A 26,655-nucleotide genomic window follows, 5' to 3' on the forward strand; every position below is an offset into this window, starting at 1 on the left:
TGAATACTCAGAACGCCCTCTTCTGGTGAGCTCACTATACTTGTAATGTATTTCTTATGATTCAATGTGTTAATTGTTCTGTTTCTCTCCTATGAAGCTATACACAAATGCTATTATCTTTTTCCTTTCCTTGTTGATGTTGTTACCAATAATTAGCTTCCTTCAGTTACTTTGAATCGATGAAAAATGATGATAAAATAAAACTGAAATTGAATAGACTATTTAGTGAAAGAGCATTTCATCACAGGATAATTGCATTGTATCAATTTATTTTTCTTTTGCCTATAATTTGAAACATCCCAGTCCACCTCTAGCTGTTTGTGTTCAGGTTGGAAGGGTAGCTCAAGATAATTATGTACTTCTCACCTTTTGCCTTGGTCATGTAATAAAGATAACTACATAAAAACCCACAGTGAAACTTCCCCCTTCTGCACGAGTCACTTTCAAATGAAAAGTGACACATCAATCGCCAACAAAATGATATCTTCCTTACTTTTTGTTTGGAACACTCATAATAGAAACAAAACGTAAAGATACAAAAATTGTGTGCTGAAATAAAATAAAAAAGAAAAGGAACATGAATTTATCAGATTTGGATGGCTGCCAAATTGTTATAATTATTATACAGTTGTAACCTGCCGCAGTTCTCACTTATAAATCCAATGCTTGCACAACATAGCCATTGCACAGAGCAGCAGGATCAATTTTTAATATTTTTTAAAATGATTTCAGGCATGTCTGAAATTCAAGACTACATTCAACTTTTCATGATTTTGCTACTCTCCACCATTGCAGTTCTAGCAATACTCACTAGAAACCAGAACAAGAATCATCGTCCACCCAGCCCTCCAGCACTCCCTATCATTGGACACCTTCACCTCATTTCTCGTTTACCTCACCAAAGTTTTCACTATCTCTCATCTTGCTACGGACCGATCATGCAGCTTTTCCTAGGCTCAGTCCCTTGTGTCGTGGTTTCCACCCCAGAAGCCGCCAAGGAGTTCCTCAAAACCCACGACACTTCCTTCTCTAACCGGTTCGTAAGTGCTGCGGTTCACTACCTCTCATACGGCTCAAACGGTTTCTTGTTTGCGCCTTACGGAGAATCCTGGAAGCTCATGAAGAAACTCTGCATGTCTGAGCTTCTCGGTGGCAGAACACTCGATCACTTTCTTCCCTTGAGGCAACAAGAGACTCTCAGGTTTCTCAAACTACTTAGAATCAAAGGTGAAGCTGGTGAAGTTGTTGATGTTGGTGCTGAGCTATTGACTCTCACCAATAGTATTATAACAAGAATGACTATGGGCAGAACGTGCTGTGAAAATGATAGTGAGGTGGAGGACATTAGGAAGATGGTGGTGGACACTGTGGAGCTGGTAGGGAGGTTTAATGTGTCTGACTGTGTTTGGTTTTGCAGGTATTTGGGTTTGCGGAAAATGGACAAGAGGGTGAAAGAGATTCATGACAGGTTTGACAGCATTATGGAGAGGGTGATATCGGAGCATGAAGCAGCGAGGAAGAAAATCATGGAAAGAGGTGAAAGTGCTCAAAATAGGGATTTGCTTGATATTTTGTTGAAAATACATCATGGAGATGAGAGCACTGAAGTAAAATTGACCATAGAAAATATCAAGGCTTTCATTTTGGTAAATTCTTCTAATTTCATTCTGTTTATTTCTTATTCCATCATTTCTGAGTTATTTGTATCAATTAATTGGAGAGTGAATTATCAATTTGGTCATTGAAAGTTTTCAGCGTTGGTAACTTAGTTCCTGAAAAAAAGAAATACATTCAAAAGTGGTTAAATATGAAAAACTTAGTCAAGTTAGTCCCTAATGTTTGGGACTTACGAACGGATTTATTCTTTCAGGAACTAATTTGCTAGCGACTAAAACTTTCACGATCCATTCTTTCCGTGTGGTACTTTATCGATCTAAATCCCTTTCTCTAAAACGGTGATTAATTAACAAGGGTGATTCCTTGCAATGATCAACTAAATCTATAATATTGATAGATTTTTTTATGGCTGCTGGCATATGATTGATTACACATAGATCCTAATTGTAAATATTGTATGCAGGACATATTTATGGCAGGAACAGACACAACTTCTATAACCATGGAATGGGCTCTGGCTGAGCTAATCAACCACCCAGATGTGATGGAGAAAGCACGACACGAGATCGATTCAGTGACCGGTAATCGCAGGTTAATAGAGGAGTCAGATCTTCCCAACCTTCCTTACTTGCGAGCTATTGTTAAAGAAACACTGAGGCTTCACCCTGCTGCTGCAACTTTTTTTAGGGAATCATCTGAAAGTTGTAATGTTAATGGCTACGAGATTCCTGCAAAGTCCTTGTTATTTATCAATTTGTGGTCCATGGCTAGGGACCCCAACCTGTGGGAGGACCCACTTGAGTTCAGGCCAGAGAGGTTTATGGGTGTAGAGAACCAATTAGATGTGAGGGGGCAGAATTTCAAGCTAATTCCATTTGGCTCTGGAAGAAGGGTGTGTCCTGGAATCTCACTAGCACTTGTGGTTGTACCAACCAATCTTGGTGCCATGATTCAGTGTTTTGAATGGAAGGTAAGTGGGACTGTTAGCATGGAAGAGAAACCATCAATTACCCTTCCAAGGGCTCATCCTTTGATTTGTGTCCCTGTGCCTCGCTTTTCTGGTGAAAATGCATATATATGATATGCTCTTGATCTCCTCACCATTAGTCCATCATGCTGCTCTTCCTAGGTTCTGGTGTTCATAATTTGGGGAAAAAAAATCAATGAGATTTTAGTTAAAAAATACCTCCCCTGTTAAGAAGACCGTAGGTATTTTCCTCCTGTAGCAAAAATAAAAGACTCTGTAGGTTCCAAATTTGAAATCTATTGCCTTAATAAAAGTAAAAAAAATTCAAGAAACAAGAATAATTTACTAAAAAAATCACAATGTTACATATGATGTATATTATGATAATGATGTTTTTATATGAAAATATAAAAATGAATCACAACTGTCAGATCTAATTTTTGATGGTCAAGATTAAAATATAAAGTCATGTGACTTTTTAAAATAGTTATATCACATTTTTAAGTGGTCATGTGACCATTAAATTATTTTAATCTCACCATTCATAATTAAATATAAGTAACAGTCATAATTTATTCTTATTTTCTGATATAAATACATCCCAATTCCATCAAAGCAAAAGGTGAAAAAAGTCTATACTCGTCCACAGTGTAGCGTTTGTCTTCTTTTAAAATAAACCAAAAAATTGTTATAATATACGTTCCTTATTAAAAAAATCAGTTTTTTCATCTCTTATAAAACTTCTAGAGTCTCCCTATGATTTCCAATTAATTAAGTTCGAAATAATACACAAACAAGGTCGAAATTATAGTCTGCAACTTGGATATATTTTAGCCTAGAAAGCTTAGACCATATCATCTTAACTTCTCAATCAAATGGATTTGAACTAGGCCAATTCTTATTAGAACATGGGATTTCCGACATCTTTTTTGAAAGTCAAATTAGGTGATTTGTATTCTTTCTTAATCGCGGTCGAAAAATACTTAAATAGACCATTTTTTGATATCTTTCTTTCTTATATAATTCGCTGTTTTTGGTAATACGGTTGAAATGTTTAAAAAGAAAATTGTCATCTAGTGGTATGGGGACAGTACTGAATTTTGCCAAAGAATATTAAAGAATATTTCAATTCGATGCAAGACTGCTTTATCTAATGAGTTTTGATTCAACACTTCATTTTCAATTTGAACAGATTTTCAGGTATCATAGTATGATTGTATTCGGATTTAACTCTTACTTCTAATTAATGGTTTGAATTCTCATAGAATCACTAAAATTTTATAAGTTGGTGGACAACTTCTTTGGGGAAACCCCAACACTCATACCTAAAAATTGGCATCTATTATTTTCTGATAATTTAGAAGTGTTTTCTTTCAATTTACTATTTTTTATTAAAAAAAATATATGGTGCAGGTGCTGCATCCACATCGGACGTTAGACAATTCCACGGGCAATTCATTTATGCATGTACACGTTTCTTCCAAATCTATAATAATCACATATCAGAATTACCCGCAAATTTCATTGTCATTTGTCCGGCCACTAGAGGACAAAAAAACCACATTATAAAAATCACCATATTTCAACATTTCTTCAACAAATGGCTGAACTTCAAGAATACCTCAAACTCCTCATTGTGTGGATACTCTCCACAATCGCAGTACGTGCCATTCTCACTAGAAAGCAGAACAAGAATAACCGCCACAAAAATCCACCAAGCCCTCCATCTCTTCCCATCATTGGACACCTCCACCTTATCTCCCAAATCCCTCACCAAAGCTTCCACAAGCTCTCATCTCACTATGGACCCATCATGCAACTCTTCCTCGGCTCCTTGCCTTGTTTGGTGGTTTCCAGTCCAGACATGGCCAAGGAGGTTCTCAAAACCAATGAATCTTCCTTCTCGAACCGGTTTGTGAGCACCACGGTTCATCACCTATCGTACAACTTAAATGGCTTCTTGTTCGCGCCTTACGGAGAGTACTGGAAGTTCGTGAAGAAGCTCTGCATGTCGGAGCTTCTCGGCGGTCAGACCCTGAGTAATCTCCTTCCCGTTAGACAACAAGAGACTCTGCGGTTTCTGAAGGTTTGAACTATGATTCATTCATATCACATTTTCTCTTTCATCTAAATTTCACTTACTTTTTATTTTTTATTACATTAGTTATCCTATCTCTCTTATATTTGTATAAAGGGTAAGTTTGTAAGTGTAATAAGTGTGAAAGGATTATTATTCTGAAGGTTCTACAAAGAAAAGGAGAAGCAGGTGAGGCCGTTGATGTCGGTGGCGAGCTCTTGACTCTAACCAACAGCGTTATCACGAGGATGATCATGGGGAGAGCGTGTTCTAAAACCGATGATGATGGTGATGTGGAAGAAATTAGGAAGATGGTGATGGACACTGCGGAGCTGGCAGGGAAGTTCAATGTGACAGATTTTATTTGGTTTTTTAAGTGTTTGGGTTTGCAGGGAGTGAGCAAAAGGGTTAAGGAGATTCTGGAGAGGTTTGATAACATGATGGAGAGAGTGATATTGGAGCATGAAGAGGAGAGGAGGAGAAGGAAGGAAGGGGCGGAAGGTGGTGAGATTCGGAATCTGCTTGATATTTTGTTGGAAATACATGAGGATGAGAGCACTAAGACAAAATTAAGCAGAGAAAATATCAAGGCTCTCATTATGGTAAGCATGCAATTCTATTATTAACTTTTAGGGAAACCTTTAATATACACAAGTAAAAACTTGTGTACATTTGCACAAGTACCTTTTTACCTTGGATAGGAGGTTTCCAGGTAAAAAGGTATTTTTGAATAATTCAAAAATAGATATTATTAGTGAATGATTAGGATATTAGTTAGTAAGTAAATAACATGAATTAAAGTTAAGTGGATTAGGGTAAAATCACCAATATCTTCATCATCACCAGACCCTTCTTCCTCTTCATCATCAGACCCTTACTTTGTTCCTCTCAACCTCCCTCAAATCTGAAATGGGTTAAGCAAATCAATTTCAACCAAACCATCATGGGTTTGTTCCACACCTCCTTCTCCTTGTTGTGCCTTCCACAAAGCCATGGTCATCGCCGCTAGATCTTCTTTTGGATCTCCGTCACGCCGTCCTTCACTGGCGCCTCAGGTCCGTCTCATCACCTCCACCTCCGCCGCGAGGTTCCAAATCTGCTGGTGATGGTGACCGACAAAAGCAAACTTTTATTGTCCAGTCATAACATGAAAACAGGAAGCAGGAGAAAATAGAAAAAAAAAATCAAAAACCCAGATTAAAAATCAAAACTTGATGAAATGGGGTTCAGATCTGGAACGGAGGAGTTGGAGGAAGAGGTAAAAGATTTCATGAATGAAAGCTAGTGAACAAAACTATGAGATCTGAGTTTGCTTCTCCCTTCTCTCTTCTTTTTAATCATCATTTCGTCCCTCTCTGATGCTAGTTAATTTTCTGTTCTGCTCTTCTCCTCCTGCTACTTAGCTGAAAATTATCTGCAGAAGATTATGTCAAAGTTTTTGCTTCTGGGTTTCAATATTCTTTGTTGTTGAGATGAAAATGATGAAGAAGATGATGAGAGGAAGAAAATTAGATTTGTTTGTATTTTATTGGGGATTAGGGATTTCAGTAAGAGAAAGTATTAATGGAATTTTGATTTCTGGGTTGTTTCAGATTCAAGAAGAGAAGCTGCTGAAATTGAGGGAGAAGATGAAGAGGAGAGATTATAGGATAATTAGATTAAAAGTAAAAAAAGTTTGAAAATGTTTGAATCGGGTTTGGGGTAAAGAAATAATCAAGTTTTTACCAGATCCACTTAACTTAATTCATGTTATTTACTCACTAACTAATATCCTAATCATTCACTAATAATTATCTATTTTTGAATTAATTAAAAATACCCTTTTACCTGGAAACCTCCCGTCCCAGGGAAAAAGGTACTTGTGCAAATGTACACAAGTTTTTACTTGTGTATATTAAAGGCCTCCAACTTTTAGGATGTCTAAATTACTCATGAGAAAGTTTTGTTTAAATAATTCATCGTCCAATCACATTAAAAATAAGTGGGTAATAATTTCTGTTTTATTTATTTATAAAAAATTTTATTGGTCAATTGAGTTGTGGGTTAGGAACTCACATGAGTTATTTAGATAACTTTAACTTCTAGGATTATCGGTTTATTTCTTTCAACTGACCAAAGAAAACAAATATGGATCTTCTTGATATTTTTATGAATGCATGCTTTCAAAAAGTTCTTACTACAGGAAAGTGTTTCATAATTCACACTCCATTATTTTAAGTGAAAATGGAGTGTGAGAAGAAAGTGATAAAACAAAATAGCGAGAAAGTAATATATATATATATATATATATATATAATGTGTGATTTAATAAAAGAGAAGAGATATAAATAGAAAATGAAATGGAAAATGGAGGAGTGGAATAAAGTTATGAGCGTGAGTGGATGAATTAATTAACCTCCTTCTCATTTATATTAATATTGCTTTGTCCAGACTACTTAAGCACTTACATTAGAAGATAGTTAAAAAGAGAAGAGAAAAAATTAAGAAATATGTAATGAATGCTTTGATAGAAAAAATTAAAATAGGAGCAAATAGCTAGTGAGGTTGGAGATATTGTCTAGTTCAAAAATGTATTAAAACATTTTGATTTGTAAAACGCTTACCTGTACTCCTTCCGTTTAACCATTTAAAGAAAAAAGGGGAATGTTATTCGGACACCCACATCTATTTTAACTCCTGTTTTTGCAAAATATGAAAAGGCCCTTATAAAATTTTGTTGCTTGCACCTTGAAAGTGCATTACCTACGCACTTTGAAAGTGCAGAAATTAAACAGAAAAATAAAGAGTGTTTCACTCGCACTTTGAAGGTGTGTTACCTAGGCACTAAGTAAGGTAATACACCTTCAAAGTGCGAGCGAAACGCTCTTTTTTTATTTTCCTGTTTAATTTCTGGGAGGAATCTGGGACCATCATTTCTTGGTTAAGGTAATAGGACCATTCTACGCTCAAATATACGGTTAGAATCTCCAAATTCGTGCACCTTCTAGGAGTCGCTTCACAATCAGAAGCGGTGTGGTTTGGAAAATTTGACAATTTTTTGTCTCGGATGCGAAGTCGACCAACTACAAAGTTGAAGAGAAAAATAAAGTAATTGGTCTTTTAGCACCTACGGTCCTAAGATTTGTGGAATTTAGTCAAATCCCTTCATCTGATATTTTATTTGGAATTTTAAATTTTTTTTATTCAACCATTAAACTCGAAATATTCTATCTTGATTTACTGTGGTGTCTCATAATTTTTAAAAATCATCTAATTTCAATTATGTACAAATTTGTAGCAAAACGCACATCAGTTCTGTACAAATTTGTAGCAAAACACACTTTTATAATTTGCTGCAAAATGCAGTTTAAAAGTGCGAACATAACAAATTTTCAAAGTGCGTTGGTAACGAACTTTCAAAGTGCGTTTAGTTGCAGAAAACAAAAAAACTAAAAATGATGATAACAACGACGACATTGATGGATGAAAGATGAGAGTGGAGAAGATAGAGGTTGTGGTGGTGGTGGTGGTGAAGAAAGAGGAGAGGAGAGAGAATGTGAGTATAGAGTGTGAGAATTTTTTATAATTTTTTTCATTAAGGGCATTTTAGTATTTTCGCACTTTAAAGCGGAGTAGAAATAGATGTGGGGGGGGGGTCCGTATGAATAACAATTCCCAAGAAAAAACTTGTTTCATAATAACTATCTACTTAGAATTTTCATGTAGCTTTAACTGATATTTTTTCATAAAAAACCCCTATAAGAAGAATAAATGAAGAGAAAATACGCTTTAAAGGGTAAACTAGGAAAACAAATAATATGTTTTAAAGGTTGTCTAAATGACCTCTATGTAAATTTTGGATAAATAACCCAGATGTAGGTGTGTTAATGATAATTAAGATAAAGTCTTTTAAAAAAATGATATTTATGATAAGTGAAAAAAAAATAAAATGTCTAACACACTTTGACTCATATAGAACTAGGGTAATTTAAGTCAATATTTTCATAGCATCATTTACACAACTCCTTAACAAATTAACAATATAATTAAGAGATTAATTTCTATGCATCGACGGTGTAAAAAGTTTTACACCATCATTCAATCACAACCTTCCATTTTCTATTCTAGATATTATTAAATTCAAAATCAATTATGAGCTTACAAAATGGAGGGATGTGATTGAATGATGGTGTAAAACTTATTTACACCGTCGGTGCATAGAAATTAATCTCTATAATTAATTAATTTTCTTAATATGTATGTTTTTCCTTCTCAACACTTATTTTTTTTAAAGTGGAGGAACTTGTGCTCACTAATGCACTTATTTGGGACTTTTATAGTTTAACAACCCTCTCAAAACTAACTTGACAAGTCGAGTTTAACTTGCTAACTTTTTCTCTTTTTTTTTTGACAGCAAAAGATATATATTATTGGATTCGTAAAATTCATGAGAACAAACCTCTCACAAATATATAAGATAAATCATCAAAACTCAATCAAATAAAACCACCCCAAAGACCACACCTAGTAACGTGCCTCATTAAAACCTTCATCCCCTAGAAGTGTCTTTGAAACCTCTAAACAAAAACCAAAACAATAAAAACATAAAAACCCCAAATTTATCCAAACTAGGCTACGACATCAGAACCAACAACCTGAAACATTTGGTATTTCCTTCCCCTCTACGTGACTTTCTTAGGCCGACCTCTTTTTCTCCCAAAAAAAACCTGGGCCCTTAGAGGGCTTCTTCTCCACATAAGGAAACCGGGAAAGAGGCTCAAACCTTGAGAAAATCACAATGAGTGGAATCACACACTTCCAGAATTTAAAAATTTTCTAATCATGTCTTAGTTTTGAATGTATATCTCATTCGATAAATTTCTTTGCTTCGTATTTGAAAATACAAAATTTAAAGTTATTTTTTAAAAATAGATTTCTAATTAATAAAAAAACATTGAGTTCTTTTCCTTTGGAATGGAGGACATATTATTCATGTCAGGTAAAATATGGAATGTTGCAGGACATATTCATGGCAGGAACAGACACATCTGCTATAACCATGGAATGGGCTCTATCTGAGTTAATCATCAACCCGGAAGTGATGGAGAAAGCAAGAAATGAGATTGATTCAGTGACAGGAAGTAGTAGCAGGTTAATAGAAGAATCAGATCTTCCTAATCTTCCTTACTTGCGAGCCATTGTCAAAGAAACACTAAGGATTCACCCCACATCGCCATTCATAGGGAGAGAGTCATCAGAAAAATCTTACATTTGTGGTTACGAGATTCCAGAAAAGACCTTGCTTTTTGTGAATTTGTGGTCCATGGGTAGGGACCCCAAACTGTGGGATAATCCACTTGAGTTCAGGCCAGAGAGGTTTATGGGTGAAGAGAACAACCAAGTGGATTTGAGGGGACAACATTTCCAACTAATGCCATTTGGAACTGGAAGAAGGGCTTGTCCTGGAGCCTCACTTGCACTTCAGGTTGTACCTACTAATCTTGCTGCTATGGTTCAGTGTTTTGAATGGAAAGTTGATGGGAAAATTAACATGGAAGAGAAACCAGCCATAACACTTCCAAGGGCTTGTCCGTTAAGTTGTGTACCAGTTCCTCGCTTTAGTTGATTGGGCTGGTAGTGAAATGAATGTATGTGATTCTTCATCTTGTCAGCATCACCGCAATTATATGAAACAGAATGTTTGTAGTAATTAATTAATTCATAAACTCTACGATTTAATAGAATGAAAATAACTATCAACACACTCTTTAACACTAATTTTTTAATATTCTACTCTCATTGATTGATTGAAATTCATGTATATGGTCCATAAAATTGAAAGTGAGACCCATATTTTTAGTGAGACTCATGTTTGCTGCAGTGGCATGAGCATGTACAGTAGTAGCATCAGCCCGTGCAACTGCATCATCAGCCTCTGCAACTGCAACCGTCTGGCTATCTGAAACAGTGTGAGTGGCAGACCGAGAGTATCTTGTAGCCTGACCCTTTTACATGGGTTTGCTTTGTGGTGACTAAAATGGAGATGGTGGTATTCGGCGATTGCAGGATGAACGTTTAGAAGAAGAAGAAGATGGAGTGGGTGGATTGGTGGTCTTTTTGTTAAATTTGTTGTAGAAAAAATTTCCACTTGTTATATTCCAATTTGGTAACAGTAAAAACAACACATAAAGTATTGCATCTAAGTTTCCCCCAAAATGGGGAAAACTTAGATGCACTACTCTATGTTTTGTTTTTATTGTTCGTCATGGAAAAATTTCCCACATTAGATTTAATAAAAGACACCACCCACCGACCCACTTCATCTTCTTCCTCTAAACATGTATCCTGCAACCGCCCAATCTAGCAGCCAAAACCTCCATCTCCATTTTAGCGACAACAACCAACACAAAGCACAACCACTGCAACTTTCCCTTCATAAAAAAAACCCAGGAACCGCAAAAACTAAGCCCCACCGCTCCAAGGGAGACTTCATCCCCTCATTCGCCGCCTCAACCCCGGCTGGACCTTGTCTTCGTCATGCTGTCAAGGTTCCGTTGACCTCCACCGCTGCGTCGAGCCTCGCGCGCCCCTATCCTTGGCCTTCGCTCACGTCGCCGTTGGGAACCGCGACGCCACCACCCTTTTCCTGACCTGAATCGTTGTGCAGCGCCGACCATCGCCGACCATTGTCTCCATCAGCGATCACTCTGCCCCCTTACAATGTTGCTCACCTCTTCTCCCTGAGTATTTCCCTCTTCCTAGGTGTGTTAAGCTGTGCCACCCCTAGCCTCTTTTGGAACCTAGCCCTTTTCACATGGGTGAACTTTGTGGTGACTAAAATGGGGATGGTGGTTTTCGGCGATTGTAGGACGAATGTTTAGAGGAAGAAGATGAAGTGGGTTGGTGGGTGGCGTCTTTTGTTAAGTCTAATGTGGAAAAATTTGAAGTTGATCAAAGTAGCACAAGAAAAGGGGGGTTTGAATTGTGTCATCTTAAAACTTGGATTACCAAACGATTCATCATCATCTTTGTTGAAATTGTTTGGTGCAGCGAAAATGAATACGCAGGGGAAGTGGACGATGCACACCAACAATTTTATCCTGATTCACCCCAGAACGGTAGGGCTACATCCAGTCATTGCACACCAACAATGACTTCTCCTTACAAGTATTATTTTGACCCTGCCTCTTCAGGAAAAATAAGTATTCTTTGGACCCTAGCTCTCCAGGAAAAACGAGTATTCATTGGACCTTGCCTCTCCTGGTAAAACGAGTATTCTTAGGACTCCTCCTCACTAAGTATTATCAGGAATCCTTCTATACAACAAGTTTTATACAGGACTTCTCCCAAAACAATCTTTCTCAAGATTTCCTTCTTCTACATATATCTCTTCTTCTAAGAGTGATTGTAGATCAATTAAGCCTAGGAACTATAAAGTATTGTTTATCAGATTTGACTCATGTGCACATACTTTATGTTCTATTACATGATATAGGTAGAGTGGATTGACTCTAAATAAGAACTATTCTTCATGTAGAAGCAGACGATGATTGATATGAAGTATGAGTCGTAAGCTTCTGGGCGTAATGCTAGTGAGTATACTCACTAGTGAGCGCGTATCGCCAACATTCAGAGTCTTTAGTTCTTCCCTTTATACTCTTGAATCTTCTGTGTGATTGATTATAGCCGTTGGAGTTTATTCTTCATGAAGATTCTAGCCGTTAGATCAAATGGTACAAAGTGTACTTGCGTCAAAGCGTGGTACTGTTTGATGGAGACCTTTTACCGTAAAGATGTAATCTGTCATCTAGCAGGTAGCATAGGTCTGGGCTTCTATCCATTGGTGTACAAATATGAAAATTTGATAGTGTCACCATGGTTTTTTTATCTTCATCATAGCATTGTGTCAGATCTTGAGATTTCATCTTTGAAACTTCTACACAAAGCTTTCTTGGCTTCTTCTTCAACAGGAAGTGTACTTGGTTTGACTTCATAGCTTTCTTTGAGTGTAAGCTTTCTTCTTCAGATGGTATTCTGTTTCTGTCGTCTTCAATCTTCTTTAGACGATCTTTCTTCATCGTACTTCAAATCTTCAGACGATGATTCTTGCTTCAATCGTTTTGCTTTCTTTCATATGATTTGACTGTGAAGCTTGTTCTTCTTTCTTTCCATCTGAAGCTGCATACTTCATTTCATGATAGACGTTTTTCCTATCATAAATTTTTCTTCCATCGTTCATGTAAGTTAGACGATGCTTCATGCTTTAACCATTCTTCTCTCAGAAGATTTGTTAGCTTAGCACATGCTTCATTTCTTTCTTTAGTTGGTCATTCAGAATGCGACTGATAGCATTTGACTCAATCTTCTTCTTCACAAATGGATTGTCTTGTGTTTCCTGAATAAGATAGATGCTTGTAGGCGTAGACAATACACTTTGCTCCATTTCTTCATTTCTTGCTTGATGGAGAAAGAGGAAACTTTGATGGTGAGATGGTTGTACTTGTTTCCTTGGTCAGCGTGCTTTGTAGAGTATCACATGATTTCTCAGCACTTGACTTTCTCCTCAAGAATGTTAGAGATTTTTCCATTTGAATATGACGCTCTTTTCTCTGAACATTGCTTTCCAGGATCAACCTTGAGATAGACGATGTAGTAGATGTTGAGTGCAGTCTTCTCAGACGATCCGATTGCTTGACTTGGTCTTGCACGTGTAGTTTTGAAGCTTTCATTTTTTTTAGATGGACTTGATGCTTTGGCTTTTCCTCATGAAGATGATCCTGATGATTCTTCTTGTGTCTTGATCTCTTCTTCTTCATTCTTTCTTTGGATAGACAATGTGGCAAATATAGCATTTCCTTTCTTGTCCATGATGCCTCGATGCTTTGACGTTTCTTCTTTGTCTTCTTGCTTAGACGATGAGGCATGTTTGACTTCTTTCGCTTGTCTTGTCTTCCATAGATGCTCTTTGTCCTTTCTCTTCTTTGATTGAGCGTCTCCTTTTGTAGTCTTATGCTTTGAATAAGAGACGACAAGATATGAGGGGCATAAGTGTGATTTCCTGAAATACAATTCTTATGTTATATTTAATCACATCACTTATACTTTTGAATATTGTTATCATTCAAAACATGATAGACGACATATGCTATTTTAAATTTTTTATTGAAATAAATTGAAAATAAGTTGTAAATAGACATAAGTTCTTTTTCATAAGCTATCTTGATTAGCTTATGAAAATAAGCTCAAAACAGCTTATGGTAGGCCGTAAGTTCTTTGCATAAGTTCTCGCAAGCACTAACATAAGCACTTATGCTATCAGATAGACCCTTCCAAACGGGGCCTAAAAGACCTTTAAGAAGAAAAATTGAGACCTCTGCATAACTCTACGTCTCCTAGCTGCATTTTATCTTCAAGCCGCTTGGCTAAGATCACTAGCTCCTCTCTTGGTTGCAAGCACAACCTTTATTATTTCTTTAGATCGCTCCTTTCTGGTGACGATGAATAGGTCATTCCTACTCGTGATGATGACAATGGTACCTATAATTATGGCAAGAGGTTTTTGGAGTGAGATCTAGATGATGTCGATCGTGAACCTGGATTTGTATTTGATAGTGACAACTCTGTCTTTGGACAACTACTTGACGCAGGGTTGCGATGTGGATGGAGGATATGTTCATATTGGGGGTGAAATTAGGGTGACTCTTGGTAAGAGCGGTAGATCTCGGGGTGGCGACTTTTTCTGGCAAGGATTGTTTGGGTTTTTGAGTCCCCAGTGTCGGCAAATCGGAGGCGGTGGAAGCTTTGTTAAGCAAAACCAGAGTAGTTCCTTCTGATTTGTTTTTCCTTGGCATTGGATCTGAATATGTTCGAGGCAACGATTGTTTTCTAGCTTCATCAATTTGGAGTCTTGGCTTGTTTTAAACTTCAATAGTTCAGTGGTAAGAGTTGTGAGACATATGAGTTTAAGATGAGAAGATCCAGAGGTCAATTTTGAAGTGTGGCCTATTGGTAGTGATTTTTCTAAATTAGTGATTCAATAATTTTTATAAACTCTATTTTTGGCAGCTAATGATGCCAAAAGAAAAGAATATTATGAATATGATTTATAAAAAGAAACATAAATTGAACAAACGCATTTAAGTTGACAAAACAAAGATGATAATCCACTAAAAAATTCAAGTTACACAAGCTAAACCACTGAAAACTCAAACACTTAAAATACTGAGAACAAATTAAAGCTTAATATCGATAACAAAAAAAAAAAACTGAGAAGCAGACAAAGGAAACCCTAACACATCATAAATTAAAATTATCTTTCGCACTAACCAGAAACTAGACTCCTTAAGGAAAAAAATCGAATGCCAACTGCCAAGGATGATGTACGGTGACTGACTTTTAGCTTTTCAATTCATTACCTCTGTATTCTTCTTCATCGCTCGAGGACGATGATTGTTCAGCCACACTAAGAATGTTTTGTGACTGATTCCAATCTTGAAGCAAAAATGTTCAATTTCCTCCCTTTTAATTCCTTTTGGTGTCCACCCTATCCTGTTAGCAAATTCTGTCATTTGATTCCTCAAGTTCACAGTGAAAACCGTTCTCTTCTTCCTCTTTAGCTTTGACAGAATCGTTATCATCTCCTTGTTAGGGTTATTTTCGGCACTCGCCCTTAATTGCACACGAGACTCAGATGGGCCTACAAGTGAACTTACTATATTCCGAGTGTTCCTTGTTTGGCCTTTGGCTTTAGGGGTGTACATAGTATATTGGAGATGAAAGTTCTGATGACACCCACAAACAACACATAACATAGCCTCTTTGGTGTTGCTTTCAACACTTGCTTTGAGAAATTCTTGGCATCCATCATGGACAACACGGTTCAGGGATGCTGCATGGTTGCGTTTGCACTCCAGATACACCACTTCTTCAAAACCTGGTGGAGGAAAATTGATCTCAGCATCAGACATGTTTTTTTATGACAAAGATATGAAGGATTGAAAGGTAAAGGATGTTGGCTAGAATGGTGTGTGCTTGCCGTGATTGAGCAAGGCTTAAATAGAACCGAAGAGCCAGATAAATATGACCACGTGGAATTATGACTAGTCTCTTGTGTAGATTTTACCATCAACTAAAATGTCTATGCAGTGAAAAAGATATAAAGTAAAAAAAGGCATTTTCAAAAGAGAAAAGTTGTATTGTCAACATGAGTAATAAAGAAGGTTTAAATAACTGAGGTAATGACCAATTTAATCTCTTCATAACTATAACTTGTAAAATTTAATAATTAACTAGTCAAACAAGTGTAAAACCAGTGTTGAAAACAAAGGTGCACACATATTCGATTTAATGGATTTTTAGTTTAAACATAATATGAACCAATAAAATATGTTTGAGATAGTTAGAATTGAATTGCAAGTGTTTTCACTTTCAAATCCAACCAAACCAAACCGATGATGTTCAGTTGATCAGATTGCTATAAAAATAATAATAAAGTAAAAAAATATTTTCAAAAGAGAAAAGTTGTATTGTCAATATGATTAATAAAGAAGGTTTAAATAAATGAGGTAATTACCAATTTAATCTCTTCATAAATATAACTTGTAAAATTTAATAATTAACTAGTCAAACAAGTGTAAAACCAGGGTTGAAAACAAAGGCGCACACAGATTGGATTTGATGGATTTTTAGTTTAAACATATTATGAACTAATAAAATATGTTTGGGATAGATTGAATTGAATTGCAAATGTTTTTACTTTCAAATCCAACCAAACCAAACCGATGATATTCAGGTTGATCAAATTGTTATAAAAAGAATAATAAATCTGGTATATCTATAAAAAACAAAAACAAAATCAGTAAATTTATCATATGTCACAACTACCATGAAAATGACACAACATTGTAAGAAGTAGCATGAAATTGTACCATTATGTATATTTTTACTGCTCGGGTAAAATAATAAAATTAATAAAAATTATTATATATCCTGATATCGGGATGGTTCGGATAGATGCATTCGTGAACCTAATACTGAACTGAACTTGTCGATTTGCATGCAAATCCATTTGATTCGACATGTTTATTCAATCCAATCCACAATTTTTCTATTGAGTTAAGCGGAATTATTGGATTTACTCGGCTTATGCGCACTTTTACTGAATAATATATTTATACATGTATGTATTTTATTTTTAAGATAATTTTATTCTTTCTTTCATTGAATACTGGTGCCGACTACAGTGGCTAATAATTTCATCGCGGATACTCGCACTAAGTGGTAAATGACTGACATTATATGTGTTCCATTCCCATGAGTAAGGATCACACATTACCTACGACTTCATGGAGAACAAAGCGAGCTAACCACTATGAGTTACCGTGTAATGACTTACATACATTTGACTTTTATAATTTGTCCTTTTGTTCATTTTTATTTTATAGAAAAAAGTTGGTTATTAGTAATGTTAGTAAAGTAGTGTTTGGCACAACTTTTTTATGGCTTAAAAACTCCTTAAAAGTAAGAGTTGGGCCAAACAATTTTTCTAAAAAGTTCCTGAAATTAAAAGATACTTATTTTTTATGAAGGAAATCATAACAAAAGCTCTAAAAATAAAAGTTAATATGAGTGACTTTTTTTTCTAAAAAGTAACTTATTTTATCGTGCTTTTTGTCTTCCTCTTCCTCTGTGATAATATCTTCCGCTAAGCAACCTTGGTCCGCAGTCCGCTCTCCTTCCCCTCTAGCGACTTCTTCTGCGTTGTGTCCCTCACCTCCGACGACTTCTTCTTCTCCACTCCCTCTTCGACGACTTCTTCTTCTTCGTCACGTCCTTTCCCTCCAGTGACTTCTTCTTCTTCTCTGTTGCGTCCTTCCTCTCCGGCGACCTCTTCTCCGTGGCAAAGTCCACCAAGCTCCCCGATCTGTCAACTCCTAGATCTGTCAACTCCCCGATCTACCTCTATGGTGACCTCTAATGGTACTCCGATGAATAGTCTGAGATCAAGCGGCAATGTAAATTAGATGTGCTGGTGGGGAGGGAGGGGGGTTTTGCCGATAGATGTGTTGAAGAGGTTGATGGTGGTGGAGATATATATTTTTAGAAAAAGGTTCCTCGATCTGTAACTGGAATTGGAAATTAAACAATTACAGATAGCAAGATTGTTTGAAAGAAATTGATGATGCAGATGTTACGAGATGGTGGCAATGTAAATTTTCTGGTAAAGTTAAAATGTGTTAAAATAGGTCCAATGTTAAGAAATTGATGATGCAGATGTTACGAGATGGAGGAGATGAGATAAATGTTAAAAATGTGATTTTCCCCCAGTGTTTTTTTGATAAACAACTTTTAACTTTTATTTTAAGCTCTTGCTTTTAACTTTAACTCTTAAGAAGCTTTTAAGCTACAAAACATTTGGGTCAAACACTACATAAATTAGTTATTTTATAGCTAACCACACCACAATTCAACTGAACTATAATTGAATGAAATGTTAATTTTTATTTCTTTAATAATCAATATGATTTTATAAGTTTTTTTTACATAAATTATTCTTTTTGTTAAACAATCAATCATCTAAAAAGTTTAAACGGTTGGAAAATATTCATATGGATAATTTTATATTATTTTTTATAACACATTCTCTCACATAAGAGCTCGTTTAGACTTGAAGCGTAAAGAATACACGAACCACATACCATGTGTTTTAATTCATTTTTTACTAGAAATGTTGAGGGCAACGATGATCAAACTCTAGACTGCTTGACCATAGAGACCTTAATAGCAAGTCAAACAACTAATTATCACAAAAAATTAAAATTTAAGAAAATGTCATATAAATAATTTTATATTATTATTTGTAAGGATTTATATTCTTAAAATGGTATTTCATCATATCAAGTTTTATTTCCTTTTCAGATCACTTTTTTGAAGTTCTTTTCATATCACTTTAAAAAAAATCCAAATATCGTTTTCCTTATTTTTTTTGGTACATATCATGAAAAGAAAAGAAAACTAAGGCCTCACTGAGGCAACTCCCATGGCATCAGCCAACAACAGAAAACTCATCCCCTCAAGAGGTTGATCAATAGTCACCAAGTTGGTATTCTGACTTGCTCCAAATTTAGCTAAGAAATCCGCGCACGCATTACCCTCCCTTAGGGTGTGGTAGAGCTCCACTCGCCAATCTCGCCCCAATAAATCCTTGATATCCCACACAAGAGACGCATACACATGAGTTGAACCCGGATCTGATGCAACAAGAGTAACAGCATCCAACGAATCAGACTGGCACTCCACCCTTCGAGCCCCCCTATCCCAAGCCAAACGCAACCCATGGTAGATAGCCAGAAGCTCAAGGTGTAGGATGTTAGTATCATCCAAGTAGCCATAGAAGCCACCTTGCCACTGTCCCAAGCTGCTGCGGAAACAACCCCCAAACCCACCACGTCTTGGATCATTTCTCACACTTCCATCAACATTAATCATGAAGCTAGTTGCATCACGCGGAAGCCAACGGACAAGCCATGGAACCGTCGGAGACCCACTGACCTCGCCATAACACCGCCCCAAATCATTAGCCATGGCAGAAATATTTGCAGCAATGCAGTGTAGGTTTGGCTGGGTAGTCTCGAAGCAAAACGCATTCCTCGCACGCCAAATCCACCAAATTGTGCAAATCTCCACTCGATTTGCCCCATGCAGCAGCGCACGCAACCAATGATGGTGATCTTGGAGCTGAAACAAAGCACTAGTGGTATCAAACCCCATACGCTGCCATATATGGTTCGCTAGGGTGCAGTCTCGCAGGCAATGCAGGACTGTTTCATCCTCACTATTGCAGAAGGCACACGCTGCCGTCGGAGCCATTCCTCTTCTGAAACGACACTCGTTTGTGGGGAGAGCGTTGTGATTAGCTAGCCAAATCATCATGACACACTTCAGAGGAGCCTTAAGCTTCCAAATCCAGCACCAACTAGTGGGGGACCCTGCAACAACAGAAGAAAGTAAACGCTGGTTAATAATCCAAGAGTAGCCCGTCGCCACCGTGTATATCCCTGTAGCATGCCCTGTCCATCGCACCCCATCCTGAACATGGTTATTTAGCCGAACTGGGAAACCATTAACCGCGTCAATCAAGTTCTCTGGCAAGGCAGTCCAGAGACGGTCCAAGCGCCATCTCTCCCCATCCCAAACATCCATAATTCGCTGATCGATATCATAATAATGCACAAAGTCCACTAAAGTCCCCAGCGGGCGGGAGGTACACCAAGGGGTATTCCAGAAGGAGGATAAACCGTTCCCTATTTTAAATTCAAACCCAGGTTTGAGCACAGCACAAGCCTGCTGAAGCGCATTCCAAACTGGAGACCCTTTCTTCTCATTTGCTTGCAGAAAAGAGACCTCAGGATAATAATTATGTTTAAGAAGATGGACCCAAGGTTTATCAGTCTCAGATATAATCTCCCACACATGCTTTCCCAACATCGCCACATTATGATCTCTAGCCTTTCTCAAACCAAGCCCCCCTTCGTTCTTCGGAATAGCCACTCGATCCCAACCAACCAAGTGTAATCCTCTACCATCCCTGTTTTTCCAAACAAAATTTTTTGTAACTGAGTCCAACTTGTCACATACTCCTTGTGGGAGCCAAACCTGGCTCATGCAATAAGCTGGCATGGCAGACAGAACAGATTGTGCCAAAGTGAGACGACCAGCCCGGTTTAAAAGCTTACATTTCCAATCCGCCAAGCGAGAGTTAATACGGTCGAAAAGAAAATTAAAATCATGCTTTGTCACTCTTCTTTGGAAAATGGGGAATCCCAAGTACTTGCCAATATCTAAAGTGAAGTGGATACCCACAACATTAGAAATGCTAGCCTTCTTCAAATTAGTAATACCATTATAAGCTAGAATTTTTGACTTTGCTTCATTAACCTTCAACCCAGAAGCTCCACAGAACCTGTCTAACAAATCCTTTAAAACTCTCACCTGGCTATCCTTATCTTTGATAAAAAGAAGCACATCATCAGCAAAGAAAAGATGGGACAAACCAGGGCCATTACGAACCGTGCAAATAGGCTCCCACCTCCCGTCCAGGACAGCTGTCGAAATAGCTGAACTGAACCTCTCCATACACAACACAAACAAATATGGAGAAAGAGGATCACCTTGCCTTAACCCTCTTTTCGCAGCAAAAGGTGGTAATCTCTCTCCATTCCACATGATGGAAAGCTGAGAAGCAGTCACACAGAACATAATCAAGCGAATACAAGAGGGTGGAAAACCAAAAGCCATTAAAGTCTCCTTCAAGAAACCCCAATCAACCCTGTCATAAGCCTTCTCAAGGTCTAATTTGAAGACTAAATTTCCGCCTTTCCGCTTGGCTTTCCTCTGATGGTACACAATCTCTTGCAAAGCAATGGCATTATCACTAGTGCTCCGCCCTGGGATAAAGCTGCTCTGCATTGGGCTAATGATATCATTCAACAAAGGCCGAATCCTATTCACCAAAATTTTTGTTATCAGTTTGTAAATAACATTACACAAACTGATGGGCCTAAAATCCTTATACGTCTGGGGGCAATCCACTTTCGAGATCAAAACAATGAGGGTCTCACACAAAACAGGATCAAATTGTTGGGTCTCAAAAGCAGCTTTAATACAGGAAACTACCTTATCACCCACTACATCCCAGTAGGTTTTGAAGAAATAAGCATGAAACCCATCAGGCCCTGGAGCTTTGAAGGAACCCATATGCTGAAGGGCTAGGAACACCTCTTCTTTAGTGACCTCTCTCTCAAGAGCTGGAATGAAGTGCTCGGGGATAGTGGGCAAATTTGGCGTAGGTAAGCAATTAGTATCAACCACTACGGTCTCAGCAAATAAGCTTCGGAAATAATCAATAGCACCTGCTTGGAGAGCCTCCCCATCCTCACACCAAGAGCCATCCGGTAAATTAAGACCCACAATCCTGTTTCTCTTTCTCCGAATAACTGTTTGGGCATGAAAAAAAGCAGTATTACGGTCGCCATATTTAACCCACTTCTCTCTAGACTTTTGGTACCACAACATCTCCTCTTGGGCTAAGATCTCGCTGTGCTCTTTTTTCAAATGATCAAGCTGTAGCAAGAGAGTTACTGAATCTACCGTCTCTAGTCTCTTCTGAGTAGAAGCCAAACAATTCTCCACATGTCTTTTCCTGCGAAAAATATTTCCAAAGATCTTCTTATTGAAATCCATGGAATCCACCCTTACTTCATTCAGGGCATCTAAGACACTATGTCCCCCTTTCTGCCAAGCATCATGAACCACATCCTTGTACAAATGATGACTAGTCCAGGCAGCCTCAAATCTAAATGGTCTCCCCCCCATATTTTCTATCTTTTTTCCACATCGAAGTAATAAAGGGCTATGGTCAGAGTGCCTGCGAGGGAGAACCTCTAACCCACCCTCCGGGAACACCACACGCCAATTCAGAGACGCCAAGGCACGATCAAGCCGCTTGTGCACCGGCAGCTGCCCCTGACAGTTCCTGAACCAAGTAAAATGTAACCCAGAAGCACCTATATCCATCAAGTGACAGGTATCAATATTATCACGAAAAGTTGTTGCTCGCATCTGGGAGAAGACACCCCCGCGTTGCTCAGTGGAGGTCAGAGTATCATTAAAATCCCCCACCAAGGCCCAAGGGATTGACATGGACGTCGAGATACCACGAAGATGATCCCACAAAAACTGTCTATTAATAGGGATTGGACTAGCATAAATACCTGAGCAAGCCCATTGAAGTTGACTAGAATTTATAAGAAGAGTGATGGCTTGAGCATGCGAGGAGAGGATGCTAATTTGACTCACCACCTCATTTCTAGCAAGAGCCCAAATGCCTCCCGATTGGCCATGAGCCTCTTCAACCCCAACCGGACTATACCCCAATTTGGTCCAAAAATTCTGAAGACGGCAAAACTGGACATGTGTCTCTAAAATAAAACAAACCTCAGGTTTGTGTCTCACAAGCACCTCCTTCATGTGCCTTTTAGACACTACATTCGCTGCACCGCGAACATTCCAAGATAAAACTGAAAATTCTGGTTGTACTATCATTAAAAAAACTACAGATAAGGAGAACCAGAAAACACTATCGAATTCACTGCATATCAACAGTTTCGTGCTCCAACTCGTCCCCAACATTCCCTGTCTCATGTTGGTCCTCCATATGGCTCCTCATCTCTTGCTCTTCTCCTTGATGCTGGTCTGGTGGTCGTGTACCAATACCAGTAGAAGTCTGAGTCCCAGCTTGGAAAACAACATTTGGCATGTCTCTAGTCAAGAAGGATACCTCTCCGTTGCTAGATTGTTGAATATGCACTGTTTGTCTCACTATATTTCTCACTTTTGCCACTCCATCCTTTTCACTGGCGCCATTCGCACTAGTAGACCCCACATGAAAATTTGGCATTGACCCCATGAGTTTGGAATTCTGAGCTTTGACATTATCTTTCTCCACACGTGCTGGTCCTTCCTTTCTTTTTTTTATCCAAACCTTCTCCCCCACATGCTTCACGTGATTGTGGTCCCCCCCTATAGTAATACCTCCATGTCTCTCTCCTACACATTCCTCCTGCTCAATGACATGTGCCTCATTCCCTTTTCCCACCCCCATCAACGTTCCTTTTCCCTTGTTTTCCTGATTAGTAGGAGCCTTTGATTTCGCATCAGCCGCCAATTTCTGGTTGCTTTTGGAATTAATTGCATGAGTCTTGGGAGTTTGCACATTCTTAGGAGACCGTTTCTTTTTTTGAACCACCATCCACTCACCTAGGATCTCTCCCTCCTCCTCCTGCGTGGAATTTGGTTTTTCCATAATTATTGCATTAGGCACCATTAATTCTCCTGGAATAATCTCCTGATTCTCCGCGCCCATGATTGTGTCTGTTACCATGTCTGTTGTTTCTCTCTCTTGCCCCTGGCCGCCAACCATCGAAGCACTAGGGTTTTCTTCTGTGTTTTTCTCCTTCTATGGCGGCGCCGCCGGTAACGCTAGTGCGCCACCAGGTATCTCCCCCGTGCACTCCCTGCCCCTGTGACCATAGCACCCACACTTGGTGCATATGACATGTAGTCCCTCGTATTCTATCCTGTACCAAAAACCTTCAATACACACCTTCCCAATGACTGGCCTAGACAGATCAAGCTCCACACAAATCCGTGCGAATTTTCCCCGCTCCGCTCTAAGGGTATTGCTATCTACCCTGATTGCCTTCCCCACTGCAGAAGCCACCCCAAGCAAAAAACTCTCATCATAGAAGACCACGTTCAACCCAGGTATACGAATCCAAACCAGGATTTTGGTGACCTTGGCTAGAGGGGAAAGAAACTCCTTGCTCCATGTGGAAACAGCCAGGTAGTGATCATAAATCATCCATGGTCCTCCCTCCATCACCTTTGTTCTATCCGCAGCAATATCAAACTTCACCAAATAAAACCCATTATCAACATCTAGTAGGTCGAAGTCTGCTGTGAGCCGCCACACGGCCGTTAGCCGTGCCTTCATAGTTCGATAGCCCAACCTCTTCCCTAGCAAGGAAACTACCAGGGCATCCTGCCAGGGGTGGCACAACGCCCTTATCACCTCTGCATCAGTGACCACCTGAGGCAGCAAAGGGTTGCCATTGACATGCTCAATCCTCATCTTCCCCTGTTCAATCAAGTTCACTACTTTCCTGGTCGGAGGAGCAACTTTCCCCCCCAGCAGCTTGTCTCGAAACGTTGCTCTTGCCCAGACATTCGTGTCACCGCCCTGTTGGAGAGGGCTGTTACCCGCACCTTTAGAGAAAACCTCCATTCTCCTCCTAGATTAGTCCCTTACCTCCTAATCAATATATTTTAATTTCCAGAAAAAAATTTCGTTTTCCTTATTAAGTACGAATATTATTAACATAACACTTATAGCTTAAAATATGGTTTTCATAGTGATAGTTTTATACTCCCTCTTATAAGAACTAAATTAAAGGTATATTTTATTTAGAAAAAAAAAGATAGATTTGAACTGATAGTGTAAATTTTTTGACATAGTTATTCAATTACACCCTTCCATTTACTATTATAAATATTATTAAATTTAAAGTTATTTATGAGCTAGAAAAATAGGAAATGTGATTGAATGACTATATAAAACTTATTTTCACTGTCAGTGCATAGAAATTAATCTCTAAAAAAATAAAGGTATATTTTTTTTTAAAAGATTAATTTTAGAGTTTATGGGGCATCAATTATTTTTTGATAGAAATACTTTTATTTAATTAAATTTTCTCTCTTTCCACTCACACGCGGCTTAATGACAATTTTAGAAAATTGATAAAATTTGAGAAAATATTTAATTTAATTAATTAAATTAACCTATGTACCAAAAAAAACTAAATTAACCTATGTAAAAAAAAATTAAATTTCTTTTTGAACGTAAAAAATTAAATTAAATAAATTTCTTTAGAAAATGAGTGAAGTCCTTGACTCTTATATTGAGGATCGGTGGATGACGTACCATAGACTTTTTTTATACTATTAAAGTGGCTATTAATTGATATTTAATGCCCTTTATTAAATTGTAAATGTTCTGTTAAGGTTGTAACTCTACATCTATTAATGTAGATGAAAAGTCAAAGCTGGAATGTGAATACGTTGTTGACCTTGAGATTAGACGAATTAATTGATATTTAATGTCATTTCTTTCTTCATTAATTGTATTGTGATATCGTTACATTTATGTATACTCAGTTAATGTAGTCAATAAGTCAAACTAGAATGTTACTCTATCTGTTTTTGTTTAGGTGTTGTTTTAGAAGAATTTTTTTATTTCTATTTAACTCTCATTTTGATGTTTTAAGGTTACAATTTGTCAGTTATACCCTTACTTTTTCAATAACTCTACTTCGCCTTTTTGATAAAATTCTCCTTTCTCAATAACTATGTAGAGTTTTATGACTTTTTTGATTGGGAGAGAGTGGTAAATGGGTTAATGATATGAGAGAGTGGAACAAAAACTAACAATCCACGGGGAAAAAACTCTAACAATCCACTATCTTGGTTGGAGAGTTTTATGCTAAAATGACACTTAAAAAAGAATGAAGGAAGTACTATTTTTTAACATGTCAAACATGTATGTGAACTGTTTTTGACGTAAACCTCAATGTGAATTATACATCCGTTTCTATTTAATTGTTCAGAGAGGGAAGAAAAACACATTTATCATTTAATGCACCCTTGAAACTCTAAGTGAAGATATATATAGAAACAATTATTTTTTCATCAAAGTGACAAATAATAACGAATGGATAAGTAATTAATATATTTGTCTCGAAATATTTAAAAACATAAATGTTTACCTTGGGTTAGGCCAGTTGGCAAAAGGTGCAAAAGCACTTAGGGTTTCCCCTAAACTTGGATCATCGACACTTCTCATATTCCCAAATTCTTACTCAAGCTCTAAGTCTTCTTCACTAATTTATCAATACTTTAAAGTGTTTGAATGTTGTTTAGCGTATTATGATTTTCATTTGTAAAATGGTTTATTATTCTATAAGTTCTAGGGTTTCCCTTAAACCCGTGTAATTCCCCGAGAAGGTATCTGGACTGGGCGGGACATAAAGGATACTTATGCCCGCCCAAAATAAGTAATCACCCGAACGAAGACAGCCATGGCGGGAATCAACGACACAACGAATATCTTTGCTCTTCCTTAGGTGGACCCGCGAGCCAGCTGGAAGATTCTGTTGGATTTGTCTTATATGCATAGGGATTTGGGCCCTGATTGTCAGACCCAAATATAGGAAAAGTCCATACCATGACCACACCCTCTATAAAAGGGGAGGTCATCAACTTGTACGAACCACCTTTTTCAACATTAATGAGAATTTACCTTTTCTGACTTCTTTGCTATTTTAAGTGCTCTGCTAGGGTTTGCTTTCTTTCCTTATCTTACGTAAGCTTCTCTAGTACAGAACATTGGCGCCGTCTGTGG

The 26,655-nt window shown here is 37.7% G+C and overlaps 4 protein-coding genes across 4 annotated transcripts; 2 read left to right on the forward strand and 2 right to left on the reverse strand.

Moving 5' to 3' along the window:
• Positions 1 to 634: 634 nt before the first annotated feature.
• On the forward strand, positions 635 to 2,916 carry LOC130718778 (3,9-dihydroxypterocarpan 6A-monooxygenase-like). Its single transcript, XM_057569403.1, has 2 exons — positions 635 to 1,646; positions 2,081 to 2,916. The coding sequence occupies exons 1-2, from the start codon at positions 663 to 665 to the stop codon at positions 2,696 to 2,698; spliced, it is 1,602 nt and encodes a 533-aa protein (XP_057425386.1). The 5' UTR covers positions 635 to 662; the 3' UTR covers positions 2,699 to 2,916.
• A 1,248-nt stretch (positions 2,917 to 4,164) lies between these two features.
• Positions 4,165 to 10,418, forward strand: LOC130716713 (cytochrome P450 93A3-like). Its single transcript, XM_057566712.1, has 3 exons — positions 4,165 to 4,670; positions 4,826 to 5,263; positions 9,661 to 10,418. Exons 1-3 carry the CDS (start codon positions 4,185 to 4,187, stop codon positions 10,264 to 10,266), a joined length of 1,530 nt encoding a protein of 509 aa, XP_057422695.1. The 5' UTR covers positions 4,165 to 4,184; the 3' UTR covers positions 10,267 to 10,418.
• Positions 10,419 to 15,043: 4,625 nt separating this feature from the next.
• On the reverse strand, positions 15,044 to 15,607 carry LOC130719489 (zinc-finger homeodomain protein 5-like). The gene has a single exon (XM_057570113.1). It carries the CDS (start codon positions 15,605 to 15,607, stop codon positions 15,044 to 15,046), a length of 564 nt encoding a protein of 187 aa, XP_057426096.1.
• Positions 15,608 to 23,655: 8,048 nt separating this feature from the next.
• On the reverse strand, positions 23,656 to 24,483 carry LOC130719490 (uncharacterized). The gene has a single exon (XM_057570114.1). The coding sequence runs from the start codon at positions 24,481 to 24,483 to the stop codon at positions 23,656 to 23,658; it is 828 nt and encodes a 275-aa protein (XP_057426097.1).
• Between the last annotated feature and the right edge of the window lie 2,172 nt (positions 24,484 to 26,655).

This window comes from Lotus japonicus, chromosome 5, assembly GCF_012489685.1.
Source record: "Lotus japonicus ecotype B-129 chromosome 5, LjGifu_v1.2".
Lineage (NCBI taxonomy): Eukaryota > Viridiplantae > Streptophyta > Magnoliopsida > Fabales > Fabaceae > Lotus > Lotus japonicus.